This window comes from Odontomachus brunneus, unplaced genomic scaffold (genome assembly GCF_010583005.1).
Source record: "Odontomachus brunneus isolate Ranch 3 - 2012 unplaced genomic scaffold, Obru_v1 Obru_scaffold_050, whole genome shotgun sequence".
Taxonomy (NCBI): domain Eukaryota; kingdom Metazoa; phylum Arthropoda; class Insecta; order Hymenoptera; family Formicidae; genus Odontomachus; species Odontomachus brunneus.
This window is the reverse complement of record NW_022639500.1, coordinates 1423435-1443481: the sequence shown is the minus strand read 5'-3', so window position 1 is coordinate 1443481 and position 20047 is coordinate 1423435. Positions and strand designations below refer to the sequence as shown.

General features: G+C 40.5%; 2 protein-coding genes and 1 non-coding gene across 3 annotated transcripts in view; 1 reads left to right on the top strand and 2 right to left on the bottom strand.

Moving 5' to 3' along the window:
- LOC116845201 (WD repeat and HMG-box DNA-binding protein 1-like) overlaps positions 1-6108 on the top strand; it is an 18491-nt gene extending 12383 nt beyond the window's left edge. Inside the window, exon 22 of the mRNA XM_032817605.1 lies at positions 65-6108. Within this exon, the coding sequence (XP_032673496.1) occupies positions 65-95 (31 nt within the window). The 3' untranslated portion in view covers positions 96-6108. The remainder of the gene's footprint in view (positions 1-64) is intronic.
- On the bottom strand, positions 446-4309 carry LOC116845200 (epoxide hydrolase 4-like). The gene is made up of 6 exons (XM_032817604.1): positions 4067-4309; positions 2540-2664; positions 2175-2450; positions 1891-2048; positions 1562-1810; positions 446-1423 (listed from the first exon to the last, which is right to left on the bottom strand). Exons 1-6 carry the CDS (start codon positions 4271-4273, stop codon positions 1233-1235), a joined length of 1206 nt encoding a protein of 401 aa, XP_032673495.1. The 5' UTR covers positions 4274-4309; the 3' UTR covers positions 446-1232.
- A 274-nt stretch (positions 6109-6382) lies between the features above and the next one.
- Positions 6383-6464, bottom strand: Trnal-aag. The gene has a single exon. It is a non-coding gene; the product is annotated as a tRNA-Leu (tRNA).
- Positions 6465-20047: the final 13583 nt, after the last annotated feature.

Sequence of the window (20047 nt, the reverse complement as noted above, 5' to 3'; positions counted from 1 at the left end):
TATATATATATATATATATATATATATATATATATATATATCTAATAAATATTATATTTTACAGGAGGAAAGGTAAAGAACGTACATCAACGTGATGTACAAGATGGATAATGAATGGTATATAATACCTTTTGCCATTGTAATTCGAATACTAAAAAATGATATTATGATATCAAATATTGGAATGAGTTTTAAAGCTCAATTTTATCTACTTAGCTGTGTTATCAAACTATCGAGTCTAATACCTTGTCTATGGAAAAGATTGATAATAGTCTATCACATTTTTCTTCATTACAGCGTAATGAAACATTGCGTTTAAAGAGAAAGAAAACTTTTATATATACTTTCGCACGTAATTTATACTGTTATTGCACACAGCCACACACACACACATATACACACAATAACAGTATAAATATCGTTATAGTATTAAAATTTTGTAAAATTTAAAAGTTTTACAAACATCATATATTTGCGTCTACATTGCGCTAAAAATGTAATATTTTCGAGATTTAATCAGATTAGAATATAATATTTTCGCAAATACTTAACAATATTACCTCTTAATTCAAAATAATTACAAACACTATGCTCGCAATAGTAGCAACATATACAGTGTCTACTTGAGATTCAAAGATGCAGCGGTTTATTTATGCTGCAATGTCTATAATTAATGTACAATTATTATTGTAACATATACAAAGAGTTATGTTATATATGTTATAGTAATACACTTCTACCTTTCATAGCATATTTTGTAAGTTATAAATTAATAGAAACGAGAAATATTGGCTTATTATATCACATATAATAATAGGTTATCTTATCAGTATTTCACTAAAAGTAAAAATAACGGAATATAACTTAATATTGCTAAGTTTTCGAGAGTTTTCACGCTTCTAAGTAATAGCTATGTGTAATGGCGATAAATTCACACATTTCATTACACTTATACAGATCTCAACCCAAATATATACAAAAATTCAAAGACAATATAATATCGTTTGTGCGTGAAAATGAATGTAATAGAAATCTTTAAACTTTGCAATACATTGAAAATTTAAGAAAAGTTTACTACTCTCCAGTTATAACATATTTATATAAAAAGGAAAAACACTATAATAAATAAGTTCAAATGAGCTTTTCGCAAGTTTTATGCGTCAGCGTTAGAAGATAGAATATTGAGATTGTTCGAAACAAGACGCAAAGTCTGACAATACATAACGCTGATATTAGATAACAACGTCTAACTTTTTGGAGCCGAATAAAATATTTTTGTTGGGTAATACACTCACCACACCGTTAGTTCGTTTATGTACAGCATCGAACATCTGATTTCCATACTTAACAGTGCTACTTAAAGATCCCAACCAAGAGGACACAATACTTTTTGAAGGTGTCTTCTCCACAGTACACGCTGTGCCTGAAATAATATTTTTTTAATTATATGCATAAGATATAAGTTATATTGTTACAAAAGTATACTGTGCTCGATGAATGACTAGTAACTTTTATATAAAAAAGTGCTTTATACGAGAAAAATGGGTAAAATAAAACTTACCTATCAAGAATTTGATAATTGCCTTATTTACAGCATCCGGTTTCTCCTGATGCGGAAAATGCTGTGCATTCGGTATAACTTTGACGTTCGACGTCTCTATGTATTCGGAACTTTGAATAATAGTTTCTATTTTTACAAAGGGATCCATATTTCCCACAATCAGTAACGTCTTGTTGTCAATCTGTTTGAGTATATTTAATTTTATGAATGGGAAATTGCGATAATAATTAATTGGTCCTGTCCAGTCCTCTATAAAATATGGTTCTCATTTTTTATATGCATAAAAGCAATGGAAAAAGAATGATAATGTTATATGAAGATTAATTCACCTGTTCTACTAAAGGTGTATTTATATGCTTCAACATAATTTTTTCCGGGTTCATTCTGAGATATCTGAAGATGTTGAAATGTATCATTGATTATAGATAAATCTTCCTTAAGTGCGTCTATTTCTGGTAGAAAGGGCAATCTACTAAAATGTATCCATCTAAAATGACAAATTGTTCGGACGATTATAAAGTGTGTAATTGTAATATTTAAGAAGATATCTTTTAGGAAGTTTAAATTTACGCATTAAATATATAATCTCGGAAATATTCGTAAATATATTCACTTTCTATCTAACGTAGAATTTCCTGATACTCTGTTCCAATAGAGATTAGGATGCGGACTCGAAATAGCCACAAATTTGTAAACAAGATCTCCATGCAGAGCAACCATATACCATCCCAAAAGCCCTCCTAGATCATGGCCGATTATACTACACGTTTTCACTCCGAGAGCTAAAATGAATTCTTTCAATTCGTCTAATATGATTTCCACCTTATAAAATCGCCTGTTGAATGGCTTGTCACTATCGCCGAATCCCTTTAAATCCAAAGCCACTACCCTGAAACAGCACGAAATATATATTATAATCGATAACGATCTTTTATTTATAATCGATACATCGAAGTATATAATATATTGTAAAAAAACCTGTAATGTTCCGCGAAATGCTGGATTTGTTCGCGCCAGGATAACCAGCAATCTGGGAATCCATGTAACAATAACAACAGCGATTTATCTTTAGATCCCGCTTCTACGTAGTGAAATTTAACGCCCTGAAATAAAAAGAAATGAAAAGCAAGCTATATAAATGACAGATATGCGTAGATACATGTGTATCTCATCTATTTTCATTTTGTATGCAATATTTAATTAATTTTAATACTTTCTTCTTTAGTACTAATTGATTCATAGTAAACAGAAAATGAATCTAGAAATTTATAATTTTTGTTCTTGTAGGATATTCTATCATTTTACGAAATTTATTGTTGTACTTTATTATCGCTGTTTATTTTACGAATATACACTGTTTAATACGCACGATATCGTTGCAATTATGATAAATATTATAATGTCATGTGACACCGTAAATTAAATCAGACGCTCATATAAATGCACATAAAATATAACAACCTTTAGTGCTGTGACTCAATTTTTCCTGACAATATAGTCTTTATGATTTTTTTTTATTGAAAGCTTCTCCTTTATAGACTAAACAATTCGATATCATCGCATTTTTTAAATTTGTGAATAAAAGGCACACAATGACTTTATAATTATTCATTTCATAGTTAGTACTTCTCAATTTGATTGCACTTGTCGTTTGAAAACCAACGCAGAGGGAAATTCACTTGACAAAACTAATGGAAAATTTGCGCATGTTATAATAATATAGATATCTAATTATTATTATAAGAAAGCTATTTGTTAACTATACTATACGTAATATGTATTGTGAAACATAGCAATGTACATCAAATTTCTATCACTCAGATCTGCTGTGATAATTAATATCAGAAGTTCATGTCGAATTGCATTACAAAAAAAGAAACAAAAATCAGTTAAATATAGTCGTTTATCGCAAAAGGCCGTTCCTCGGTCGAGATGTTGTAAATCATGAATCGTGTGCAACGTTTTATTCTTTTGACTTCGCGAGTGTCATCTGTGCTCGTGATATCCCGATATCACGACATGAGGCCGGCGCTATGATTCTCTGTCAGAACGTGATAGGTCTCAATTAGTTTTGATTTATATTGTTACAACGAACGTTATTCTGAGATGACACAAGTGTGAATAATTTGGCTTACATTGCGTAACTGTCAAAAAAGACTCGAAGGCTTCACTGCAAGAATGAGGAGTCTACAATTTCTTTAAAATATAAACTGCGTTGAAAATAATTCTTACAGATAAAATCCTCCGCTTATATCAGATAAAAAGCTTAATATCACTACGAGTGTTCTGTGGAAGTGATTTTGAAATTACCACAGACACGCGAGCTTGTGTTTCGAGTGCAGCCTGTTGAACCTGTTGTGCCATCGCGAGTTATCGTTAAGGTCACAAAGAAATACATTTAACTCATATCTCGCGTTAATATTTACTCATGCCACCCGAAGATGACGGATACTGCTCGCATGAGTACATCGCAAGATCGATACGTCTGCAGTGTAATTTTCTTACCTTGACTTTCACGTAGGAATGCGTTCCGAGGCTGTTGTCGATTAGACACGTTGGCGGTCGATCCCGTTGTCGCAGCACGAAGAACTTCTTGGGATCCCATGCCCATTTGAGTAGTCGCTTAGCGATCAAGTAAAGGCCGTAGGCAAAGGACAAGAAGTGCAGCTGAATTGTTTCGAATATAGATGGGCGCACAATCTTGTCGTCCATGATGATCGCACGATCGAGAAATCGTGACCCGATCGAAGTCCGGTACACCGATGTAACTGCGTTAAACAAAAATCCTGTCGGGAACCTGTTTCACTTCTTGTGATGACACTCAAAATGTCTTCTGTACAAACAGCAAGCTAAAGTGCTCGAACGCTTGTGTGTACGCACGTCGGCGACACGTGCGTTTCGTTATGTGTGTGAAACAGAGAAAGAGAGAGTGCGTGATATCGCGCCCCACGGGTCGTGACGTCCCGCGCGTTTTGTATTTCGTGAAAGTCTCGTATTCTTTTTGAAATAAAATGTAGTTATACACAGTATCACCTCACAAAATCGGCTTGCAATTTGGCGATTTATGGAAGAAACAGTATATCAGTTGTTGGACCTGATAGTTTCTTTAATTGAAACACGCTGTATCTTCGATATTTCGCGACACAGTTTTTCTAATTTTTAATTTTTTTTAGAAACTACAATACTGACGATGAAATATGGATATTGACTGCTCATGAAATACGATAGTACGACACTGATAATGACGGAATCGGACTAGATGCTTTCAACACACAGCTTTAACCAAGTTACGCTCAGAATGACGCAACGAATCACGTTGAAGATCGATATCTAGCGGTTCACTGGCATGGATTTAAGCGTTATCGCTGTCTGGTAGTGGAGTGGGTATTATTGATTGGACTTCTCAATCGTATGAGAGCAGAGACCATTGCGACTAAGTATCTTCTTGCTGAATCTGTTCTCGGAAAGATGCGTATCACTTTGAAAATAATTTTATCGATGTGTCTCAGGACATATTTACGAATTTCTTCCACAGGCGCATTTTCCTTCGCAAACATGATATTTTGACATCTGTAGATCCATCTGATGATAAGTTTTGATAGTGATGAATTAATTCCTGAAAGAAAGAATGGAGAAGAATATAGAAGTATATAAAAATTAAAAAAAAGCTGAAATGTACATGTGAAATTTTCTTCAAAATTTTACTCTGCTAATATTTTTGCACCGGCAATATTTTATAGTTCTAAATTGTGAGAGAGAGATTATTTCAATACATTATATAAATTTACTATTTCAAGAATTGAAATTAGAAATTTACTTTCTATTTCAAGAACATATGAATCAATGAGACTACAAAAATCATTTGCTTCTTTTATCGTATATCGAAAGATATAATACGTAATTCGTGCAACAGAAGAAGGAAATTAGTCACATATTATTAAGTGATGCAATGCAGAGTCCAAAAGTATTATTCAGAAATTCCATTCTCGGAAAACGTTTTGTCGATTACGAACCATTATTCGCTTGCCTAATTTCGGTTACACATACACGGCCAACAGTTCCTTCTCCTTTACAGATGATCGTCATGCGTAGTGTGTCGTGGAAAGTTTAAATTGGCAGCCGACTGCTGTTGAACTGTGGACTGCTGTTGAACTGTACACGCGCTATCTCACTTCAACTCGTCGACGTGACATACAATAGCGTAACTATATTTATCTTTTTGATTGTGAAGCGTGTATTCCAATGTCTGTGACTCACATACTTCCAGAACTACATAATCTCCTCTTCCGCGGATGAAATTTCAGATTAAGATTTGTCTGTATCTTATCAACGTTTGAAATGTAGGCTCTGCAGTTTCACGCAGTTTTGATTTTCCAAATTCTTGCTAAAAGATCTTGTTGTTCAAAGCCGTTTTGTTTCAATGTGTGTGTATTTCCCCAATTTGTTATCTATATTTATAACAAAAAATTAAAAATTTGTAAAATATTTCTATGCATCTCTTGACTTATAGTTCTAGTAATAAAATTATATTTTTAGTGTGAACGTAACTGGCACTTTCGCAGTCAATACGTGTTTCACCTCGTTGTTGTAACTACAAAATAAGTATTAAAAAATTAGTTCAATATTTTATAGATTGTCGCATTCTGTCTTATCGACACAGTCGTGTTGCATTGAGTGATATGAAGGTTTATCTACAACGGATAAATTCTTACAAAGCTGTTAATAGCTTATAAAAAAATGTTGCACTGATGATCTTTTAATAAGACGATCATCATCTTTTATCGCGTAAAAAAAAGTATTTATTCGATTCGTGCAAAAAATTGGCAGCGGTGGGATTCGAACCCACGCCTCCGAAGAGACTGGTGCCTTAAACCAGCGCCTTAGACCGCTCGGCCACGCTACCGCTCGTGGTTGCGCAGGGCCACAAATCAATTTTCCTACATTCGCCCTTCTTCATATTTTATTCAATAATTCAATGGAATAATGAGATAAATTTGCAATTCGTAAACTATGTTTTATATATATAATCGTTTCTGATATTTGTAGATTCGTGAATTATAGACTTACTTCATTCTTCTTTCAATCTCATTTGCAAAGTTCGCGAAACTTGCAGTGCGACAAATAATTTCATAGTCGGTTTGTAAGAAATCGGTCATTATGCAAAAAAAAAAAGAATAATCTTACATTTCTCGTCTAGCCCAAGGTTAGAAGCGATCGAAAATTCAGGATTATGTGGTTGACACTTATTGGTCGCACATCGTGAACGGTGAGGTAACCAACACTTAGAAAGCCCATAGCAAAGGAAATTTAGTTGTTTTGAACTATACTTTTTATCTCGCCTTTGTATATTTGATAATCTCAGAGATGTAATGTGCCACTACATATATGTATAAACAATACAAGAAATTACATAAAATCATGTAATCAGATGCCGTGATAAAAAGAAAATAGGTAACAAAGAAACTTTTCTATTCAACACTTTCAAAGGCCTCATTTTCTTATTTTTACGTATTTTTTATTTATACTTTTCTACTTTTCCGTTTTCCCTTTATGGTGACTTTCCTATAGGCTCACGAGGTCTACAGAACCTCGAGTTACACCACTGTCATCGTGGGCGTAGATACCCATGGATTAAACAAAGGCAGTCTCCGGGCGGGGCTTTCGATCGGCGCGCGTCGCGCATGCGGTCCCGATCCGGCAGAATTTCGACCCGCGTCACGTCGTAACGCGGTGCGGAGCGGTGTGGAGCGGAGCGAACGGTCGTCACGCTCATCTTCGTTCGTTGCGTGAAAAGGAGAAAGAGAGAGAGAGAGAAACGAGCGCGTCCCTATTTTTTCTCACCCGGCTACCGCGCGCTGTGTCGGCCATTTTGCGTGCCGACTTAATATTCGCCGCTCATTTTATCCGCGCGCCTTTAACCCTATATCCACGCGACGAGGCGCAATTGTCGCGTCGCGCTTCTTTGTTCTCATAAACGCAACCCTAATCGAGGAGTTCGCTCCGGCGCAGTCGGACCGAGTCGCGCGGACGCTCGCAGTCTCACGGGTTAGTCATCGATCGGCGGGCGCGATCGACGATCCGCCTATCCGTCGCTGTCGACGACAGGTGGCCCTTGCAAATTGAAAATTAATCCAATCGGATCGCGCGCGCGCGCGTGCGGACGCAACGAGCGGACTTTGTTTGGACAGAGTATGGGCACGGCGGATGTAGGGTTTCTCTACCTAGGAGCCCTACAGACAATGAGCGATCATGTGGTCGAACACCTAACCCGTTAAATCTAATCACAGTTACATTATTGTCACGAGGTTATCATCGGTGAAGATTAGATTGAGCTCAATCGAGCTTTTGTAGCTCGCTCAAAGCACGCGTAACAAACCAAGTTTCATTTTTGCTCTGAAGTCGATCAGTTACGTCTTATGCGCAAGTGTCCCAAATCAACCGAATCAGTCTTTTGAGTCAAGCTTTCCTTTGCAAAAATGTCGAAATATCGATAGCTCTCGAGATATAAGCGATTGAAGATAAAGAGCTCTTCGTAAAGTTGATCTAAACCAAATAGTAATGTGCAAGTTGACAATATAACGGACGTAAGATTACCTACAAACTATAATTTAACAAGTAAATTATAGCTACACCGAATTACGGATGACAAATTCTCTATTCCGCTTTGGATCCGATAGCGTCGAATTCCACCTTCCACCTTCGTTCGGTGGAACTTGTTTACATCCGCCGAAGTTATTCGTTCGTTCGGTTTTGTATCTACTACGGATGGCGGCGGTGATTAACCGCAATGCGCTGATTAACCGCGACACGTCTGCGACGGTGAAGCCGAGAGAACGGATTCGCTCGACGACGCTACGCGGCATCCTTGCGCGCCGAATTAATCATTTCAGCAGCTGCTGTCGCATTAGCGGCAGCGGATAAGACAAATGAACGTCGTGGAGCTTGTTAAGACGTAATCCGAGAGATGTGTCTGCGCCGTCTCCCGCACCCACCTCCTCTGTCTCTGTCGCCGCTGCCACCGCCGACGCCGCCGACGCCGTCGTCGTCGTCGTCGTCGTCGTACATCCGTCGTCTCATCCGGGATTAGACGCTCCTATGTACTATGGAGAGCCATTTTCTCCGGCGATCTTCCTTTGTTTACAGCCACTGCGTAGGTTTTTCATGCCTTCAGATTGTCACCTTGTTAAGCTGGGACTGTCAAAAGCATGTGATAATGAATATAATATCCATGTTGTCGGTGAACAGTGTTCGATAATTTGAACTCTAACTGCTGCGTCATCATTCGATGGCTTTTTGGATTTATCTGCTAACTACTGTAAGGCTCTTAAAAGATAATAATTATAATCGCGGCTAATAATGCAGATAATCTTATAGAAAGAATATAGAAAGTGAATATAGAAATTGTAATTTAATAGAATAATTCCCAAGCAGGGAATTTTCTTACACGACGTAAGTTAAAAGGGAGTTAGATTATCATGAGGTCGCGATTCGTCCATTGCGGAAGCATGACAGAATATTTTTGCGATATCTCATCGATCGTCGAGGAACGATCGTGTGCAGCGTGAAGATACGATCGTTCGGATTGTTCCGGTCGGGGTGGACGTTGAGGAACGTGACGTTCCGCGTTTCGTGCGACCATAGTCGTGATTTGAAGCATCTCCGATGACAGATAGTGTCAATGCGGGTACCATCGGGAGACCGCGTGAATCACGATGTGATCTTCACCTGGCTCGCGTTGTCGACAACGAAATACGATTGCGCCGCAAATGTATTCCTCGTTCCCTCCCGTCGTTCGCGAGAACAACTCTGGAAATGCAAGGCGTGAGAAAATGAGAATACCTCGCAATCTCTAATTGTATCAGATCACGTATCTCATTGCGACGTCGTGCGATATTAACTATATTTATCTCATGTTCTTTCATATTTTGACGTTAAATTGTTAATATCAATGAATTGAATTTTGATTCGTGAGGAAAATGATCGTTATTATTTCACATAGTAAAACGATGAAATCTCTGAATACTAGAGATGTTGTTTAAAGGTATAATTTTTTGGCAAAAGAATAATGAATTGTATTTTCTATGACGTTCAAGCTTATTTCGATGACATTTGCTTAATATTCTCATTATCAAAAATTCTAATACACTTATAATATACGTTATTCTAATACACTTATAATATATGTTCATAAAGATTAAAAAAAAAATAAATTGATGATCGTCGAAATCGACATCTCTCTGGAAAAAAGTCAGTTCGGCGAAATTCGCACTTGAATTGATTCGTTAAAGTGCTATATACTATCCCCATAGGGTTGACTTTAATTATCAGCGAGTGCATTATCGCGAAGTGCGACTACGTGGAGCACTTTGTATATAGAAATCGACTTTTCAAATACGGGTACGTAGTCGACGGCGTTCTTCGATTCTACTTCGCTTTTGTCGGGCCGAGTATTGCGCCTCTCCATTTTGTCATCCCTCAGCGGGGTTTCAATGTTGTAACCATGGAGACGTCGCGTTCCCGCAAGGGGAACGTGTAAAGGGTGTCGGCCGTGTATACGCAAGTATGGAGAGACTGCCATTGTTAAAACTTACGCACGTATCGCGTGCATCGCGTATTAATAAAACTACGATATTATTACCGTCGTCGCTATTATTCGCGAAGCAATATCTATACAATAATATTTGAAGAATATTTGTTAATTTCGTCGATAACAATGTAGACGAGATTTGTTAATTTTGGAGAGGCGTGTGTATGTCACATGTATTAATTAATAATATTAAGATTTATATTTAATTTTCACATGTTGCACGTGTATGTGTTGTGTGCGAAATAAAATATTAACGATGACGTTGTGTTAATTTATCATTGATAATATGTACGTTGCAATTGTCAAAATTGCGCAAGACGAAAAATTCGATTTCTTTCATTCTGTAGAAATATGAAGACTCTAACCACGATTGTTATATGAATTCGCCCACGAGAGTATTACGTAAGATGAAACGACTGACAAGAAAATTCGCTCTCGAATCTGTCAATCTTCCAGCGTGTCGCGTCGTGTCCTCGGCGTTAAATGGCCAATGAGTTTCATAGGAGCCATTAAGGGGTCCTTGATTCGTAATGAGACTCTCAAGGAGAGCCTTATGATTATCCACCATTAGGACAATAGAGAATAATAGTGAGAGTAAGAGAATGAACGGGTGAGAGTTTATCGAACGTCTCACTCGAAATGCAACTTTGATTGATTGCGAAACCCCATCAGACGTACTTAATTTCCAACATTGGATGTATTTTATGCCAATTAATATCTACATATTGCGATATATATTAATTGCGATAAAATTTTGCATTCAATTAAGCGAATTATTGAAAATAATTTTGTGCAGTCAAATTTAGAGTGGTACTTTTTTTCTTCGTACTCGTGCGAATCGCGCGAGTCGCTCGTACGAATAAAACGGCGGTAAAAAATCATTGTATTCCAAGCGAAGAAACCGTTTGTTAGCTCTGGGCCATGTCACGAACGCAATTAGTGAGTGATTCGTCAAGCACTGCGAAGTCCTCCACAGTAATAGCAAAGGACTCTCCAGCCGCTGGAGTGTCCTTCCGGTAGCGACTGCATTTTGATTTGCGCCCCGGCGCACTTCCTTAAAGTGCAAGTTCGTTTTGAACGCAAGCAGGCGAGCCTAACACGTGCACGGGCCGCGATCTTGTTCTCGTCTCTGCGTCTACGCTATTATTTTTCAGCTCGCGCGCATTCCCGATCGAGTAAACATGAATAATGCAGAAGCCGTACCTCATTCGATCGATTCACCGCGTTTAAGCCGGAGAATATCACGCGTGTTTCGACATTCTGAAATAACGTTCCCGTACGGTTTGCCATGAAAGTAACGATTTTCTTGAATTGCGATCTTTTAATCTCCAAGATTGACTATTAAGGTTCACCGTGCTATTTGGAGAGCGACACTTCCATCCAACGTGATGTCTCTTCTTCGAGACTGGTCTTTCGTCAGGAAAACAGAAAGTGAGACACTTTCTCACTTTCTATCGTGTTTCCCAAGCGAAATATCTCTTTCGGTTATTTATCAACTACCTCGGGCGAGGTTTACTCGAGTTTCTCAGACGAGACGATGGCGATCTCTGAGGGTGAGACGCGCTGCTACTTGGCCGTTTCGCGTTTCGAAATCTTGACGTTGCGAAGCAGCACGTATTCTTGCAACGGAGACGTATTCTTCGCGGGGAAGGGACCGTTCGCGATCTCCGACCGAGTCCGAGGTCGGTTGCTGTTTACACGCACGGGAAAATCGTGCGGCGAAGGTGGTTTCGGCGGGTCCGGGTTGCAACCGGACTCCCATTAAAGCAACACCTATTGTAGCTAGAAGCGGGCATTGTGACGGTATTATTGTGCACTACGAAGACGCATTGTAATTCACTATGCCATTCTCATGGCGAGTACCGTTTCTCGGCGCCTAGCTCGACACCTGGTAGGTGTAACGTTGCCGCCATTTTCTATTATAAGGATAATTTGATACATATCGCGACGAGGGTTCTGCACGAGGCCCGCTTTCTCTCTCTCTCTCTCTCTCTCTTTGTCGGATACCACGAACGGTAAATACCCCATGGTCTATCTCGATTTCTCGCTGTAGCGAGGACAGAGTACGTGACGACGCAATCTTTAATTCACGAAGATTGCATTCAGGGACGAGGCAGAGTTTGAGCATGATTAAAATAAATAAATCAAACCAAATTGAAGAGAGTACTTTGACTCAAAGCCTCTGTTGTTTAACATATTGAGTCAATCGAAAAGTTGGGTTCAATTTTTGAATCTAACTTTACTGCGTGCGACGGAATGCGAATTATTCATCAGTCAAATAATCGCAATCGTTGTCTGACAGCAGAACACTATCGACATTGCTATCATATGTATGACATATGTATATGGTGTTATACATATGTATGACATATGTATATCATATGTATAACACCATATACTGAAAATCGAGTTGAGTTTTTCAATAGATCTGATATAAATCTAATAAATGTAGTATTATATAATTTTATCAATGTCATATTCGTACACTAAGAGAAAAATATTTAAGAAATAAAGAAGATTTATTTGGCAGATAAAACGTACTTATACTAATAATAAAATATATTTCTCAAATGAGAAGATACATATTTTCTTCGGATAGCTTAGCTTTTCATGAAAGCAATTGCTTATTATATCTAATTAAAAGAATTTAGATTCAATATTGAATCTGGTTGGCACATCTGGATTTATACGTTGGCCGACTATTTTTTCCCGTGTAAGTATATTATTAGTAACTACTGCGAATAAATATTTTTTATGTCTCAGGTATTTTTTTCTCTCAATGTATCCAAAAACGGATAACATTTCGACACGTGAATGTAACGTCTTAGTTTCCTCTTTAATTTCTCTTTACTGCTGCGACCCTCCCACCCTCTCTTTGCCAGCCGTCCGTCCGTTCTTTCAGCTATTTCCAAAGACGAAACGGTGCAGGATTAATTAGCTGTATCGACACTCGCGCCGTCAACTTCTATACAACGCTCCGGAGGGCGGGAGCCGGCGGGTGATATACCTTCGGCCGCTTGGATTTTGCTCACGTAGAAACCCTGTAACGAAGTTACCGAAGCTGCGGAAGCTCCTTCCAGAGCGCGGACGGACCTTCGTATAACGTGTCTCAATTCCAAGAGCCCGTAAGCTCGAGAGCCCATAGAACCAAACTCAATATGGCGGAGTCAATTGGACGGCCCGTACTTTAGGGGTGTCCCTGTCTCTACCCTCTTTCTCCCTCCGCTCAACTCGCGTCCGGAACACGGGGTAGTCCACCCGCTTCTCCCTTCATCCCTCTCGCCATTACCCCGCGCCTTCTTTCTCCCCCTCTTGCGTACATAATGGGGACACAATCGACTTTGAAGCACAATCGATAGTTACGAGGTCCACCCGGCGAAAACGCCACGGCTCACCTCTTCGTGGACTTTGAATGGCACACACGCGATCGACCCCCGTGACCGAGCGAGCGGCGCAACCCCCGCCACATATACACGCGTTATCGCTTCTCTCTTGGAGATGTATGGTGCAGGCGCCATTTTGTTTCTGATACAAAAGCTGCCGGTGCTCTTGATGCGCGTCGAAAATTTCCGCCTTCAAAAGAAAACGGTCGCTTCTCGCTCCGACGCACGCAATCCTCTTTATTTGAATTATTTTGCCGCGGGATGTGTGTTCGCGCGGGAATTAATGATTGATAGCGCGTCGAAGTGGAATCGGAATAATTTATTAAGGTTTGTTCTTATCTCAATGATTCCCTGAAAATATAATTGTCGATTGGCCAAAAGCGTGGATTGCATGTCGCGCGCGAATAATATATATATATAAATTTTTTTTTTTCTATTTTCTATCTTCAATAAAAAGAAATTCTCCCTAGTTCTGATCATATAATTCTCGTTCGCAAGATTGTTCACGAAGAGTTCCGTTTAAAATCACGAGCTTAATCGCTAATCTTCCGCTTACGACGAAGCGTTTGCTGCATATCTCCAAGTGCTTGGCCGAGGAGATAATCGCGACTGTCCCCGACGCGGAATCTCGCGCAAATCATGATCAATTGCGCGGCCATTACGGACGAGCTCGAGGCTTTACTTGGCTGAGATAAGTGCGATTTCCCAGCGGATCGCTCGTCCGTGCGTCACACGTCGATCGTTCGCGCCAAGAGGCCGGCGTATCCGGCGGTGAGTTAAAAACGTCGATCGTCACGTCGCATCGCCATGGCGACGCGGGGGTGGCCGACGCGCGGCCGTTATACACAACGGCGCTCATTTGTTTGTCATTTCCTCGCGGCGGCGACTCGCGGAAACAAAGGACGGGGCACGGAGGCGCGAAACAAAAAGCAATCCGTTCGACAACCGTTCGCCGAGAGCTGCTGCTGGCGCTCGCGAGGGTTGCTGTTGCCGGCGCCTAATGGGGCAGCGCGGGTGAGGGTGCCCCGTTGTTGTTACTCCCCCTCGCGCAGGGGGTGGCCCGGAGACGGTAAACGAGAGAGAGAGAGAGAGAGAGAGAGAGAGAGAGAGCGGGGTGGCAAGGGAGAGTGAAATGCCGGGAATTACCTGTTCGGAAGAGAGCATTTCGCCGTCATTTTTATTTTGTTTCCGCGGAAAACTCCCGTTAACGCGCGCGCGACCTGATCTCCGCTTCGCGCCGGAGTGGATTCTCGAGAGAGACTGCCGGTTCTCTTCGGGTCTCGAAGAGCGTAACCGCGAGCAGGCTCCGTCATCATCGCCGAGGAGTGAATTAGAAACGTTTCCCTTTGTAATTCTGCCGGAATAAACTCTCGCGCGATCCCGCGCGTTTTTATTAAGAGGGGGACGGATCAGTCATGAAAGAGTGAAAGACAAGTTTGAACGAAGGTATGACGTTCGAAGAAGATCAAGATTATGGGTCTGGAAGTGATGAAGTATGGCAAGTTGCAAGATTTAATAATAATAATAACACAGTCTGCGCTTGAAATCTTAAATCTATTTCTCTCAAGATGATGTTTTCCCAACTGACGGAAACGATTTCTCGTACATCGAATAATAATATTGTCCGATATATTCATTTGAAATTTATAGAAATACATTAAAATATATATATTTTTCAGTTAACTAGGGGTTTTTCTTTATTGTTTAAACTTTTTGAAAAATTATGTCTATCAATTTTTTAGAAAAAAATTCAAATTTTGTTTTGATAGTCATCATTTTGTGAAAAATAAAAATTTTGAAAGACTTTTACGTTTAACAGAAATCACAAGGATATATTTTAAGAATCTACTTCATTTGTTTCTTTGAGATTAATTAAGGAGTGAGTTATTGCGCCGCCTAAGAAGACACTCCTCACTGCGACTGACGTATCTAAAACTAATCTAATCTAAGATGTATCTAATTGTGACTTTTTTCTGAATGAAATTTAAACAATTAATTTTTTAAACGTTACTTAATGTAATAACATGAATATTTTTCTAATTTGCTAATTGAGGGAGATGAGACGAAATCGTCTCAACGCCGCGCACCTGCACGGCAAACAGTTCAGACTGAATCATGGTGTTGGCGAGATATAACTTTTGGCGTCGCGGTCCGGCAGATTAAAGTCCACCTCGCGATACGCCGTCGTATTATTATCTCACCGAACATCGACGTGTAAATACGCGCGTTTCCTCAAATAGAAATATGAATGGACATTAAGTTGGTGCATGCCTCGCGCAGATGGCACATGAAAGACGCGTATTCTACATTCACGCAGAATCGTATCGTAACGTCTGCATGCGCGCAGCAGCTGACGTCACAATTATCGCGACCTAAATAACTCTCGCTGTATAAATTCAGGCCCCGTCGCGCTGACATCGAACGTCAACGCATTCACCGATACGTCAGCGCACCAAAAGGCGATCCCAGGACGGTTTCAAAGAGACCTCGCGCACGATTTAATGGCAACGATCGCGCGCGAGGTGTATATTATATATACATATATACATACGCGTATATATGTATATATACATACACACACACACACATACATATTTGTTGTTGAGCGCACAGCTCCCGACCGGGGGAATCTTAACAGCGGGCGATACTATCTGTCGCGGGGGGACTAGGTATCCTCGAAGGAGGACGTCAATGGCAAGCCTCGAGTGTCCGGCGTCTCGTTAGCGACGATGACTCTTCCACTTTACTGAGCCCCCGGGTCTCTCGGACGGCTTAACCACGGTATATTCCTATACGTCGCACGGTAGCCGAGTGTCGATTACACGTACGGCGGATATAAATAAACCGACGCGGAAATTAGTCTATGGAACGGTGCTTTTTCCTCCCTCCCACCCCTCGCGCTGTGGTAGTACCCAGCGTGACTCTCCCGAAGTCGACGAGCTCGATTTGCAGCCGAGGCTGCGTTTGAAAGGTGAAGGTTTTCGCTCGCGCGGCCAAATGCACGTCGCCTCCTGCGACTTAACCTCATCACCGAGCGACACGGTCGCTTCCCGTTATTGCGGCTAATTGCGGCGAATTACGCCCCGCGGCCGGCAATCGGAGAATTGTTTCTCCTTCGTAACGGCCGGTTAGGATTGCGCTCGTTCGTGCCTCGACGATGCTCACGGTATCATATCCGTCCTAATTATCCGTTGGTATTCTTAAGCGAGAGCTTTAATCGCATGTGAGTTAACAGTAAGATTTGAAATCTTATTCGGAGCGAAATCTAATATATAGAGTGTCGCTGGTGACCAATCATGTTATAAGCATCGCGATGTTTAAGGTCTGTATTGATAATCGTTAATTGAAACGTGTCCCACGTAAGATACCGAGGTATCAATAGTTACTACTTGAAACTCATCTTAAATGAGATGAGACATGAATTTGAAATTACACGAAGAGAATACTATAGTAAAAATGAATTTAGTAGTCTGAGAGTAGACTATCACTATTACGAAAATAATGACCAATTTTTGTTTAAAATGATCATAAATGTAGTGCAAGAATAATGATGTCATCTTTACTATATTTTATTATAATTTTCGTAATAGTGCCAATCTATTCTCAAGCTACTAAAATTGCATTGTAATTTGTACTACAATAACTTCTCCGTGTGGATAAAAGTTCTTTAGTTGAATCGCGATTATAGACATAAATGTTGCATATATCATATAACATAACAATGAAAAACTTGCATCTAATTTTAGATAAAAATCTGAGTATCTCGCGTGCATAAGATAAATTACAGACGACAACTATTAATACGGGCCTTAGATCTGAACTTAGAGTTAGATCGGAGCTTTCTACTTGAATTATGAAATGTATGCAACATATTACATTTAAAATAGCGATTCAGCTGAAAAATTCACATCTAACTTTAAATTCAAATCCGAATATCTCATCTGAGTATTGACATACGTCCAAATTTCAAATATTAATTTAAAGTTAAGTAAAAAAAGTAAAATGTGTTTCAAATATGTTAAGAGATAAATGAAGATAAAAAGAAGGAGTCATCGCATCCCGTCTTTCCCACCTGTGATAAAAGTTGTGCGGCACGTGTACCTTCCCTTTTATGAGTCAAAAGACGTCGGGACGTCGTAAGGAGTACGAGAAAGAGCGAGACGCTTAATTAGATTCCGCGAACTCATTTCGTCGTTCGTTCCTGATAGAATTATTTCGCACAGACTTTCAGGCGTCTGCAGGTCGGTTAAGTCAACACGTCAGTTAGAATTAGCAGCGAAGCCACGGCAAAGGACAGTGCGACGGTGTCTGTCGGTGATACAATGAAATGAGTTAATTAGGAGCGCGCCGGTGCGCTCTCTTCAGCATTTAGCGAAACGGCGGCCTCTTCGACGCGCGAACATGGGGCTCTCCATAGCCACTATGATGCCACTCGACTGCTGTTTCCGCGCGTGATTAACGGACACGTTATCCACGACTGAACACACGCACGTGAGGTGCTACAACTCGTACAATAATACTCTTCCATGCTCGCCGGATAAACGAGGACGGGGGGCACCCATTGACTTCGTTCATTGATTTTACGTCAATCTGCAGAGAACACCCTTACGGAGAGTCTCCGTGATGCGTTTACCATAAGCGATAAGGGCGGCGCGCGGAGAGAGGACCGGAGGGTCCTCGTCCGTTCGACACACCCCATGAAAGCGAAATAGAATAGAAATGACCCCCCACGGGAGTCGCATTAGGGACACATGGCCGGGCGACAAAGCCCGATTCCCTTCCAACCCTCCAGGATCTTAGGCATGTATACGGTTACATAACGTTACGCGCTCGCTACCCCTCGGATCGCGCAGGGGCTGGTACGAGGGGTTTGGAATGTACACTCGTACCCACCCTTCGGCGATGGAAACGCCATTTTGTAAGCGAAGGACGATCGACGGATGGATGAATGCATGGACGAGCGGACATTTTTTCTCATGGACATCGTATTTCTCATGGACACCGACGATATCGTTAATCTCGTGGATAACACCGCGACGAAGAGATGTTGAGAGAATATTTATAGTTTTAACTAATTCCCTTATATACGAGAGAAAAGCGTACAATATAGCATAAGTTAAAATTCTAATTACTAGTCTGATGCTATTAATCTGATCTACATAGATCTTCCTGCAAATACAAGACATCATCCAGAGCATCAATATGCCTAAATAACCTCAAGTTATCTGTATATGGCAGAAAACTAGAATTTTTAATAGATTGACAAATGTCGTTAATAGAAAGGTTGAAAAAATGTTCCTTTTTGCAAAGTTTCTTGAAATCCCTGTTTTATCCTCGTATCGCTCGCTTTGCATGATAGCAAATTTTGAAAACGTCGTCGGATAAATGAATCGTTACTAAACGCGCGCGTTCACTTGCACATGGAAAATGAAGTTTCGCTAAATTAACTAAATTTTTAATGAAATATGAATGAACCAGAAATTCTGGATGAAGTTACCAGAATTTTGTTCAAGTTGACAAGGCTTTTCATCAACTCGAACAGATTTCTGGTAACTTCAATTTTCTGATTCATTTATATTTCACCAGATTTTCTTAACCAAATGTTTCTTCCATGTTTATCTATGTCCGTAAGAACGTAAGGAACGATCTTTTACCATCAGCGAAGTAGCGAAACCAGCGGATCAGCCACCACGTCGCAAATGGACTGAATTCGGCCAGACGTGTCCTCCGGTAAAACCGGAGGATCTGTAGATCCGTATCAGGACACTCTGGACACCTGTTGTATTGTGTCATCGACGTGCAGTTCGCCAGGTTCGCGTTATCGCGGTCGTCTGAGTGAGTTCTCGTGTAAAGCCGAGACGAGGTCGCGATAGAAATAGAGAGGAAGAGGGAGAGGGAGAAAGAGAGAGCGAGAGACAGTGTCGTCCTTTGAAAGAGGAGACAAAGGTTAATTTGGTACGAGCTGTAATCCGTCTCATCCGTCGGATGGAGTTCCAGGACCTACGGACGGGTGACAGCGGCCCGGATTACCGCCTCGCTCCGTCGAGGATTATATCGAGCGCGAAAAAAGATTAATCGGCGTTTCCGCCTCTCCCCCGCGTCCAAACCTCGTGCGTACTTTTAATGAGACCGGGGGGGAGCGCGTAAACCAGCTGGGGCAGAGGGGGATAGGGGCAAGCTAGAACACCGAAGTTGCATAATTGAACGAATAATCAGTCGGACGTGTCGGTGAAGTCGTCGATGGTGTCGTCCGTTAATTACTAGGCACCTCGCATTAGCGATATCTTGCGTGTATTTTGCTGATGGAGTTCTCTTCTCGCGTCGTTATTGACGACGACGACGAAAAAATTCTATGCATACATTTAGTTTCGCTCGTAATGCCGAAAGCACGGCACTTGGAGCACGACAATGGACACGTGGTTTTCAGCCGGTCGGAAATGCAGCGAGACGTCGCGGCGACATTCCACCCGTCTCTCTCTCTCTCTCTCTCTCTCTCTCTCTCTCTCTCTCTCTCTC

Coding starts and splice junctions, on each gene's coding strand:
- LOC116845200 (XM_032817604.1), bottom strand. CDS start 4,273: ATGGACGACAAGATTGTGCGCCCATCTATATTCGAAACAATTCAGCTG. Junction 2,665..4,066: donor ATTCCTACGTGAAAGTCAAG/GTAAGAAAATTA, acceptor TTTTTATTTCAG/GGCGTTAAATTTCACTACGT. Junction 1,811..1,890: donor ATACACCTTTAGTAGAACAG/GTGAATTAATCT, acceptor CATATTTTATAG/AGGACTGGACAGGACCAATT.